General features: G+C 40.5%; 2 protein-coding genes across 3 annotated transcripts in view; both read left to right on the top strand.

The window, feature by feature from the left end:
* Positions 1-2034, top strand: part of rapgef1a (Rap guanine nucleotide exchange factor (GEF) 1a) — a 32764-nt gene extending 30730 nt beyond the window's left edge. For both annotated transcript variants that reach the window (XM_083553501.1, XM_083553502.1), the window contains one exon: positions 696-2034. In XM_083553501.1, coding sequence (XP_083409627.1) covers positions 696-846 — 151 coding nt within the window. In that variant the 3' untranslated portion in view covers positions 847-2034. The remainder of the gene's footprint in view (positions 1-695) is intronic.
* A 2011-nt stretch (positions 2035-4045) lies between these two features.
* On the top strand, positions 4046-10808 carry anapc7 (anaphase promoting complex subunit 7). The gene is made up of 11 exons (XM_083555231.1): positions 4046-4404; positions 4717-4903; positions 5315-5434; positions 5519-5630; positions 5736-5889; positions 6349-6491; positions 6567-6684; positions 7540-7736; positions 7847-8071; positions 8856-9006; positions 9700-10808. The coding sequence occupies exons 1-11, from the start codon at positions 4304-4306 to the stop codon at positions 9887-9889; spliced, it is 1698 nt and encodes a 565-aa protein (XP_083411357.1). The 5' UTR covers positions 4046-4303; the 3' UTR covers positions 9890-10808.
* Positions 10809-11723: the final 915 nt, after the last annotated feature.

An 11723-nucleotide genomic window follows, 5' to 3' on the forward strand; every position in this document is an offset into this window, starting at 1 on the left:
TGGGGAAACTGTAATGTGAAAAAAAAAAAAAAACATTAGATACACTTTCTAGTGGGACCAGAAAATTAGGTTCTCTTACCAAGCCAAGGGCCTTGAACTCTTTCCCTGCAGTCTGGTAAAGACATTTTTAATGAATCCTTAATTCTGATTGTTTAAATGTGTTGATCAGTTTTCTATAACAGAAGCAGATCTTATTCTCACTTTCTAAATCAAGTCCTAGGTTTATTGCATGACTTATTAAAACATTATCGTTTCTATAGTAAGAGTTAAAGGGCTCATATAAATCAAATCGTGTTGTTATTTAAGAGGCGATAGAAAAATTTGACATCTTTATGGAAGGAATTTTTAACCTTCGGTTTTCTGTCATGGGATATCTGGGAGGAAAAAATTGGTCGGAGAGGGAATAACGATTTGCAGCTTCCATAATGGATGATAACAGAAGCGAGCTTTTTATTTTGCTCCTCGTTCTTTATGTAGTTCATTTTGAAAGAAGTTGCTGCGATAAAAGGGGAATAAAACACTTAGTCATGCCATTATTCGAAACCATTTACTTCAGGATGATGATCATTTCCCTTCACATTGTGCCTCAACACACTGCCTGTTATTTTTCTAAAACACACACCGTCATTTAATCCACGTGTGAATGCTGCAATCCTTCTGCTGCTTCATCTCTCGGCATCTCTTTTCTTCTCCAGACATTACGATCTCAAACACAACGAAGACATCGTGTCCTTCTTCAACGACTTCAGCGACCATCTCGCCGAGGAGGCGCTGTGGGAGCTTTCTCTGAAGATCAAGCCGCGGAACATCACGCGCCGCAAAACAGAGCGTGAGGAAAAGACGTAGGGCTTCGTCTCCGGCAGAACTCTGTTACAGCCGAGTCGCGAGAAGAAGCGATTCCAGAGTGACCCAGAAGGCAGCTATGAGATACTTGAGGAAATGTACGACGTTTTCCGTTTTCACGTGTTTACAGGAGTTCGGGGGTGGACGTGTTCTGCGTCTTGACCTGTGCTTATTCATGAGGGAGAGTGATTGACGCAAGGACTGAGGTGGTCTGTAAGGCTTCCTCACCTGGACACATGGCTTTACACCCCTTTGTGTAATTCCTGAGGAGAAGAACTACTTCTTTTTAACATTGGAAGAAAAAAAAAAACAACGTGCACCTACATGTCTGTTTACGAAGGACTTTAGAAGGATTTTCCTGTTCGCATTTTAACAATTTTAGCAACATTTGGCCCTCGGTCTTGTTTTTTATAGACGTTTGGTCTCAAAGGCATGATCGAATTTTCAATAGACTTAGCACTTTACATCCACGTACAGGCGTACAAACACGTCATCTCACCGAGCAACACGAGTGATGGTGACTTCACGAGCAGGTTTACCCACCGCTAGCTGACAGCTAACAGCCGATTGTGATACGTGCTGTCTGGAAACAAATAGCTTCACACCGCTTCACACCAAGTCTTCCAGCTGTATTTATTTTAAAAAAGTGTTTACTTGTCAGAGAAATATATCTTGTCTTGTGAATTGTGTATATAGTTGTGCATTGTTAGGAATATTCGCTTATTTTACAGAAATTTTCACATTTGTGATTCATGATACAACATGTAGGAGTGCGTTCTTTCTCTGTACCATGGTTACGATTCCCTGGGTTACAGTGTAACATGATACCACATGATAAGTGCCTAAAGCTCTTCAAACGGTGCATTGATTTGTCATTTATTTTTGTATAATGTGTTTCTTTTTTGTTTAGTTTTTTTTTAAGTTAAACGTTTTATGCTGACACTTTGGGAGAGGCTGATGCGACCTCTCCATCCCTACCGTATAAAAAGTATACAAAGGTGCACTTGAATCTGTTTGAACAAATAGAAAAGGCCTGTAAAGAACTGCCAGGTGAGGCACAGCCCTGTACAGATGACTGAAGGCATTCTGGGAGGTTCATGGGGAGTTTTTTTTTTTTTTTTTTTTTATTTAAAGGATTGTTGTGGAATTAAAGTCTCAGTCAGCAATCAGTGCGGCTGATAGAATAACAAATTAGCTGTCTGTCTGTATCAATGTTTTTTTATATATATATATATATAAAATGCTTGGAGAGGTTTTTTTTTTTTTTTTTAAATAAATACTTTGCTCCTGCAGTGAGACCTGCATTCAGGTTGTGGTCCAAAATAAGTCTCAGAAAGCATGCATAGTTCCACAGCTGCCATTTACCTTTTTTTCTTGTTTATTTTTTAGTCAGAGGTTAAAACCAGCTGAAGCAGAATGACCATTTTATTAAAATATAAACATACGGCAGCTTAACAGTGGGTGAAGTTTTAAGGACTAATAATGCATTATATGGACAAATGTGTTAGGGATATAATTCTATAGGATGACATTACATTTTCCCTTCACTTAAACTAAGTGAATCAACACTGTTCCAGCATGACAATGCTCCTGTGTACAAATCCGGCTGCATGAACATACAGTTTACATGGGTTGGAGTCAAAGATCTTGTCTGGTCTGTTGTAGACATCTGACCTCACCCCTATTGAACACCTTTGGGATGAATAGGAACACAGTCCTCCTGGCGTACTCCAGCACCTGAATTTACTAAAATCCCTGCGGCTGAATAAGCGCAAACCTCCCACTCCAAAATCTAGTGAAACATCTTCCCAGAAGAGTGGAGTTTATTATAACGGCAAAGAGGGGCAAAATGTGTAGTGATTTTCAAAAGCACATATGAATCTTAAGGTCATGTGTCCACAAACTTTTGTCTGTGTAGCGTATACACACAGACTGAGCACTTTAAGAGGAAAAACCTGTACACCTGCTCAGTCATGATTTTATACAATGTAGTGGCAGCACAATGCATGAAATCACACACATCAGTGCATCAGTGCATTACCCACAAAGCTGAAGGCAATATGGAGCAATTTAGTGATCTCATATATAACACCTGCAAAAGTATTGGAACGGTAAGGCCAGTTCTCCATTTTGTCTATATACTGGATACGAGGGGGAGGGGCAGGGGTTTTAGATATAATTATTTATATAAATAATGAGATTCTCTACAGTGACAAATACTTCACTGGGCTGCATCTCTAATAAAATCTTACCATATATTTATCTTGAAATAATCCTGGTAGCGTTGAGAGGTTTTTCACATTTAAGCACTATAACAAAAATGTTTGTTTTTAAAGTTAGACGCCATTCTATGTGGATTCTCAAAAATTGGAGAGGTGTGTGGAAGAGAAACCAGATCAAAAGGGAACCCATCCTAATCTGCACAGAGTGGCCTTCAAACCTCTAATAAATAAATGAATATGCAATTAGTCTGTGGGTTCTTTCCATCTTCATTATTTCATCAACAGATTTTTACAGAAAGCTTGAGATTGACTTCTGGCATGCCAAACAATTTCCCCAGCTTTCCATTCACTTTTAGAGCCCAGCAAGGTTTCTTTATTCTTCAGCTTTATGCATTGGCTTTGACACCTCTGATGATCTGTCACAGTCATTTCTGTATTGTTTGATCATATCCCTTCACCTCACGAGTTTACCACATCGTTACATTTACATTTTATATTTATTTGAATCAGTTTGATTTTTCAACTTCTGTTACTTTCCCCCTTTTGGTATAAAAAACACAAAGCTACACACTGAAATATTATCGAATATCTTCCAAAAATAAAGTGATTTGGAAATCGAATCAGCCTTAATATTAGCCACACCAAATGCACAGCAAGGACTTTAGATCTGTAACTAGGATGGTTAAATGGTGAAACTACATATATATGTGGATATATAAAAATACACGTATATATACAATATTATAATTAAGTCCTTTTTTCTTCCACCCTAGGTGAGATTGTACATTTCAGCAATTCAGCAAAATATATATTTATTATTAGATTGCATTTCATATTTATGAAGCACTTACTGTTTAATAGTGTGAATTATTTTGTTTGTATGCAGCTCGTATTATTAACCGGAAAAAAAAAAAAAAGCCTTTCAGGTCACGCCCCCTTATGAGATGGAGTATTTATGACGACGCTCTTTAAAGGTGTGTACATTGAGACCACGCCCATTTGCGAACTTCGTACCCTGGGACCACGCCCCTGTCGAGCTGGGTGATTTGAGACCACGCCCCTAACACAACAAGCCGTTCTCTCAGTAGCCTTTTATTTTGAAATTATAAACCGTCTTCCTGCCATTTTGAGAATCTCATCCCTCTCTGTATCTCAGCCAGCAGCCTCCTCCGCGCTCGAGCAGCTCACTTTATCATTTCCAAGCCTCTTTTCGTGTCGGATCAGTCCTCAGTTCCAGGATGAATGTTATTGATCATGTGCGGGACATGGCGGCCGCCGGCCTTCACTCGAACGTGCGCCTAATGAGCAGCCTGCTGTTGACTATGAGCACCAACAACCCGTGAGTGTTCAAGCTGAGAAAGTCCCCGGCTCGCGTTTTCTTTTTTTCGGTTATAACCTCTACAGCCGTGGGAAAACTTCTGTAATCACATTTATATCTATAACTACGACTTGTTTTGGTTAGCCATGTTAGCTGTGTTATTAGCATGAATTGTTTGCTAGCTGCAAAAAAAAAAAAAAAAAGCGTACTACTACTTCCGGGTGAGCCAGGTGTCCAAAAACTCCGAACAAAATATTGTCTCGAGCCGATATTAAAGGTGTAGTGCGTGTGTGCGCATGCGCGTGGTGTGTAAAGTGTGTTTCTGTCCCACAGGGAGCTCTTCTCTCCAGCGCAGAAGTATCAGTTGCTGGTGTATCACGCAGACGCCATATTTCATGATAAAGAGTACAGAAATGCTGCTTGCAAATACAACATGGCCCTGCAGCAGAAAAAGGTGCTCAGTAAAACCTCCAAAGTGCGTCCATCCAGCACAGGAGGCTCATCTTCAGTCCAACCCCAGGTGACCTGTTCACTGCAGCCTAGAGATAAGGCTGTTCCTTTATCCCATAGCACACTATAACACATCACGTGTGATTGATTTCAGAGCTTGAATATACACCGATCAGGCATAACATTATGACCACCTGCCTAATATTGTGTTGGTCCCCCTTTTGCTGCCAAAACAGTTCTGACCCTGATCGGTGTATCCACTAATCATACAAGTGAGTCTTTTAAAAGCGAGACTTTACATGTTAATCGTAAAGGATAATATCCTAGTCTTGTGTGTGTGAGGGGGGGGTTTCCCGAGTAGAGTAGCATACTGTAATGTACAGTGCCTTTGCATTTTTAGAAGAAAATGTGCAACACAATTTACCTAGAATCTGTTGTGGATTTTTTTTTTTAATGATTAATTAATTGATTGTTTTTGCAGAACTTGCCTTCAGAGATTGAGGTGAAGTACAAGATTGCTGAGTGCTACACCATTTTGAAGCTGGACAAAGATGCCATCTCAGTTTTAGACGGGATCCCCTCGAGGCAGAGGACTCCCAAGGTGTTTCCACATGTCATCTGATAAACCTGACGATGCCATGGAAGTTTCCTTGCTTTATTCTTTACAATATTTCGATCCCAATAGATCAACATGATGCTGGCGAATCTGTACCGAAAGGCTGGACAGGAGCGCTCAGCGGTCACAAGCTACAAGGAAGTGCTGAGGCAGTGCCCTCTCGCCCTGGATGCTATCATCGGTGCGTGTCTATACGTTTCTTCGATCTGCACTGATGATGAGATTGGGAATCTTAAAATGCTGAATGTTACAGTAAGATGATCTGTATGTTTTGGGGTGATTGCAGGCCTGCTGTCTCTATCTGTAAAGGGAGCTGAAGTGGCCTCCATGACTATGGATGTGATCCAGAGTATCCCCAACCTGGACTGGCTTTCTGTGTGGATCAAAGCCTACGCTTTTATCCATGGAGGAGATAATCACAGAGCCATCAATACTATTTGGTGAGGAGCCAATTTCATATAGACCCTATTTAATTTTCAAAGGAACAGCTGGAAGAAAAATCATTGTCTACCTTTTTATTGACACATGTGCCTTTTCTTTATACGCAACAAACTAGGTCATTAAATGGTATGAATTTTGACTTTGACTAAACAAATATATAAATGCACAAATGCTAAACTTTTTCTTAAAAAAAAAAAAAAAAAACACTTCCCATAGCATGAACAACAGCTTTGTTAAATGTGCTGTAGATGCTTCTCACTAGTTGGAGATTTCGTTCTGACCTCACGATCCAGTTCATCCCAGAGCAGTTCAATAGGATTTTCAGTCTATGATCTATACCACTCCAGTTAAATATTCACAGTGGGTTCTCAGGCATTTAATCAGCTGTGTAATTTTAGTACACTATTTTAAACAAGCTGTACTTGTGTGGTTATATTATACTGCTCTATTCCCTGCAGCTCCTTGGAGAAAAAGTCTCTCCTGAGGGATAACGTCGATCTGTTGGTGAGCCTCGCAGACGTGTACTTCCGAGCTGGAGACACGAAGAACGCCATTCTGAAATTTGAGCAGGCACAGATGCTTGACCCCTATCTGATCAAAGGTATGACTGAATAGTGTGTTTGGACACTGTGATGAACGAACACTAATGAATGTGATGTAATGTGCTGCCTTTTAGGCATGGATGTGTATGGCTACCTTATGGCCCGAGAAGGTCATTTGGAGGATGTAGAGGTTCTTGGTGGGCGACTTTTTAACATCTCGGATCAGCATGCGGAACCCTGGGTAATATCTGGGTGAGTAAGCTCAACACCCCATCCTACATGCACTTCGTGGTTCGAGTGTGTTTTCTTTATTTCCTGGTGTGCTCAGTGGGCAGTATGCTTTCATTTTCCTTCTGGTTTGTTTGTGTCTGTTACATGGACCTTCAGCAGTGTATGTCCTGTACATGTTGGTTACGTTTTGCTGGAAATTCTTTGCTGAAAGGGGATCTTTGGCAGTAATGGTTAGGGGTGTAAGAAAATATTCATACACGCGAGTATCGCGATATTTTGTTTGGCGATACTGTTTCAATTCTTAAAGTTTTTAAAAACGAGTTTGTATACCAACCACTGTTCTTTAAACCTCAAGTTACACTTTGTCTGGTTATAAGTTATAATAACACATGCTTGAGCTTTTTGATGGTATTTTAACATATTCTTGCCTGAAGTTATACTGTAATTGTTTTTACAGCAGCACCCCCCAAGGAATCAGGCGGATAGTTGACTGCTAATAATGGAGGTTAAAATTGTTCCAGCCCCCTAAACTGAGGGATTTAATTAAAGAATCATGCAAGCACTTTATTTTCCTATTTTTACCCATACTGCACAAAAAGTGGTTCAGTAACGTTGAATGCCACAGGGACTGATTAATGCAAATGCAGATCCCTCTGTGTTCTGGTTAAATAGTTTTTTGCTGCTGTTTTGCAACATGTTGTATCGCAACCCCCTGAATCGTGATGCGTATCGTATTGCCAGATTCTTGCCTATACACAGCCTTGTAATAGCTAATGTAGTACATTTGTAGTTTATGAAAGAAACGTCAGCTGTAATTTTGGGGTACTCTTTGTCTCTATCATGCTGTCAATTTACTTTCATGTTTCACTCCTCCAGGTGCCACAGTTTCTACAGTAAGCGCTATTCTCGTGCACTGTACCTGGGGGCCAAAGCTATCCAGCTGAACAGTAACAGTGTGCAGGCTCTGCTTCTGAAGGGTGCTGCGCTGCGCAATATGGGCAGAGTGCAGGAAGCTATCATTCACTTCAGGGAGGCTATGAGGCTGGCACCATGCCGTCTAGACTGCTACGAAGGTAATGGCATCAGGCTGTTGAATGATGAGTGAATCTGATTATTTTTCAAAAGATCAGTGAAATCCATATTTGTATAGTTTGTGAATAGATTTTTTCCTTTGGGTTCTCAGGATTGATTGACTGCTACTTGGCATCCAATGGAATCCGCGAGGCAATGGGCATGGCCAATAACATCTATAAGACTCTCGGTGCGAATGCCCAAACCCTAACTATTTTGGCTACGGTGTGTCTGGAGGACCCCATGACCCAGGAGAAGGCCAAGACCCTGCTGGACAAAGCTCTCGTCCAGCGGCCAGACTACATCAAAGCTGTGGTGAAGAAAGCAGAGCTCCTCAGTGAGTAAACACGTCACCTGAAAATGCCATTTGTAACTGTGGATTATGTGTGTAAGGCTTCTGCGAGCTGTTTGAAGAATGTAATATTACCATCCTGAATGTTTCTCCTATATAATTTGCTACCCAGAGACCGCAAAGCAAGGCATTTTTAGAACTGTGGTTTAAAAAGGGAACAGCACAATATCTTTAGGTCGACTGATTCTCCGGGTTAATTGCCGATTAATTGGCATCGATAGTTGATTGCTGGATTTTTTGTCAAAATTCCATAACGATAGTTTTTCCGGGTTGCGTTATACAGTGCGAGAGCGGCCTTTAGAGGCAAATTATTAACGCAGCGTGCTGTTTATTTGAAATGTCTTGTGGAACTTGGCATACTCACGTTTTTCAGCCTCGTTTTGTGGGTACGCTATGTTTATAAATGAGACCCCCGGACAAGTAAAATAGAAGATGCTGCAGAATGAAAAATGGAGGAACGGAGAGACAGCACAGAGTGGGTGAAGAGAAGATTCAGGGCACATTTTCACGATTTAGTACAGGGGTTTTTGGGTTTTTTGTTTTGGTAATTAAGTACAGTACTATTTTTCTTTATTCGGTATCCATTCAAAAAAAATTTTTTATTAATTGGTTATCGGCAAGTACAATCCAAACTAGGTATCGGTATCCGTTAAATCCACTACCGGCCGACCCCTAGTTATATCTGACTGCTACAAAATAGTCTGTACCGAATATCTCTATTCAAGGCATCGCTGCTTTTATTAACATTCTTTGTTTTTGTCTTGCGTAGGTCGCGAACAGAAATACGACGAAGGCATAGCACTTCTGCGAAATACACTGGCCAATCAGAGTGACTGCATGCTGCACAGAATGCTGGGAGATTTTCTAGTCGCTGTTAATGAGTATCAGGAGGCCATGGACCAGTACAGCATAGCCCTGAGGTAATATATTCTTCTCCTGCAAACTGTTCCTTTAACACTTTATAACACTGGTTTGTTTTTATTTTATAATTTTTATTTTATTTTTCACTTTACACCAGAGATGGACAACTTTTATAGTGATGAGGCTAGCATTTTTTAAAAATCCTTTATAAGGGCCGGATTATTAGTCCAAGAGAACATTTTCAAACTACCCTCAGAGAACTGTTGAATGCGCTAAATAAAAGTTATTAAAGGGATGGTCACACACACACACACACACACACACACACACACACACACACACACACACACACACCCGAAATAAATAAATAAATAAATAAATTGTCATGTACTCACCTATATATTGTTTTAAACCTGTACGAGTTTTTTTCTTCTGTTTAAAAGAAAATGATACAGATTTGAAAGAATATATGGTAGAGCGAATGATGACAATTTTATGAGGGGGGTTGTACTACAACTTTTAAAAAAAATTTACTAAATAGTAATAAAATACTGAATATAAGAACCATTTAGAAAAAAATGTTTTTCAGTCTTTTGTCATTATAAAAGCATAATTATTTAAGCTCCTCTAAAAGTGGTTGATCTAGCTTCAGAAACAAAAAAAATAATAGTTTGTAAACAAAACTCGTAAACAAGCTAAAAATTGCAGATTGAACCTTTTTTTTCACAACAACAAATTGTTTTGTTTCCCAGTCTGGACCCAAACGACCAGAAGTCTTTAGAGGGCATGCAGAAGATGGAAAAGGAGGAGAGCCCTACAGACGCCACGGTGGAAATCGATGGGGACGACATGGAGGGTAGCGGCGAGGAAGGCGATCTTGAGGGCAGCGACAGCGAAGCGGCGCAGTGGGCCGACCAGGAGCAGTGGTTCGGCATGCAGTGAGCCACAGCGCTGACCTCGGATCAGCCTCCTCCTGACTCATCGCTCAGCAGGATTACAAAAAAATAACAACAAACTGATCCTGGATCAACACTTAACTCTTGTGGAGTTTGAGACCTACTTTGTGGACATGACAGAATGTGTTAGAGTGCCTCCTGCAGGCTGGGAGCTGCGTCAGTGCGGGCCAGAGTACGGGAAAGCCTGACAAATCTGTACGCTCAACATGGCCACCGCTGTGATCGTGTGCGGTTTCAAAGAACAGCACTGATGCTTGGAATCACTTTTTTACCACTTTGCCACCCGGTGGCAAAAGCAATGCTGTGTATTCGGGTTTGAATCTTATGGTCGTACGTGTTTCGTGTACCTTCTTTACTTTTCTAGTTCTGCCATAGTAAGAACACTCTTAACGTTCAAATACAAACTTCAAACACGACTCGTACGAGTTCACAGCAAAGCCTTTGTGTGCTTACTTTTGTTCGAGATCATGGATTATTTTTTTTCTCTCTTATTAAACCGCATTCTGACTGCGCTAGCACTTGTCCCCCGTGACCTCACGCTAGCACCCGAGCGTCACTGTATAATCAACATGCAGCACAGACTAACCTACTTGCTTCAGAATTTGTGTTGCAAGATGAACTTGTGCTTTTTTGGTTATCTATTATTTTTAACATGGCCTTGCAAACATGCCTAAACAGATTTTTAAACATGGTTCCTCAAATCCACGTCAATGAGCCGAGAACCTGCAGAAGAACAAACTCCTCCACAAATTTCCTGTCAGCGTATTGATCAAGGTAAATACACGTAGCCGGAAGTGCTCTTTGTGGTGTAACTTTTTATTCTAAGGTTTATAACAATATTGTGTCGAAGTGAACTGTGAATAATATTTTTCAATGTTAACAAATAAATCATGGCCGATTCTTTATTTGTCGTCAGTTTTCCTTTTGTTTAAAAAAACAAACAAACAAAAAAAAAAACCTGGACTAATGGAAGAAGGTTGCCTGGGACTGCTGAATCAGATTTTCTTTCTGCATCAAGTCAAGTTTATTTGTATAGCGCTTTTCACAACAGACATTGTCTCAAAGCAGCTTTACAGAAATCAACAGTGAAGGTGAATGGTGTGTATTTATCCCCAATGAGCAGCCGTGGCGACTGTGGCAAGGAAAAACTCCCTTAGATGTTATGAGGAAGAAACCTTGAGAGGAACCAGACTCAAAAAGGGGAACCATCCTCATATGGGTGACATCAAGAGTTTGATCATAAATCTAATCATGTTGACAACAGAGTGTGAGGGTGTGTCTTAGGAAAGAGATTGCACTATAGGAAGATGCAAGCGGGGCAATGTGGACAATGTTCTGCTTTAAAACCGTGTACCATTGACCTTAACATTGTTCCAGACCAAGTTACAGGTCAACGATATTCTCTAACAGCAGTGGCCACTTTCAGCAGGATAATACTTAATGCAACACTTGTACAAAAAAAATGCTTTAAGAGGAGCAACGATAAAGAATTCAAGGTTTTGACCTCTGTGGGACAAATATGTCCAATCCGTGGAGGTCCCACCTCACAACGATCTGATACTAAGGTCTTAGTGCCAGAAACAATTGGGGGGATGCTCTAATCGAAAGCCACTTAGAATTATCTCATTTTTTTTACCTGGGTATTTGGGGGTTAAGAGCCTTGCTCAAGGGTTCAGAAGTGGCAGCAGTGGTGATGCTGGGATTTAAACTCTCAACCTTATGACCTCTGATTGGTGTATATCGATGTTTGGTTTAACCCAGGTACCAAATCTATCCAGATCATTTAAGCTTGTTAATATAAAGACAGACTCGTGCTGAGA

Source organism: Silurus aristotelis (assembly GCF_946808225.1).
Source record: "Silurus aristotelis genome assembly, chromosome: 11".
Lineage (NCBI taxonomy): Eukaryota > Metazoa > Chordata > Actinopteri > Siluriformes > Siluridae > Silurus > Silurus aristotelis.

Bases quoted from the DNA above. Each gene is read 5' to 3' on its own strand.
- anapc7 (XM_083555231.1), top strand. From the start codon at position 4,304: ATGAATGTTATTGATCATGTGCGGGACATGGCGGCCGCCGGCCTTCAC. The intron at 6,492-6,566 runs GTATGACTGAAT...GCTGCCTTTTAG, and splicing joins TGACCCCTATCTGATCAAAG to GCATGGATGTGTATGGCTAC. The intron at 8,072-8,855 runs GTGAGTAAACAC...TGTCTTGCGTAG, and splicing joins GAAGAAAGCAGAGCTCCTCA to GTCGCGAACAGAAATACGAC.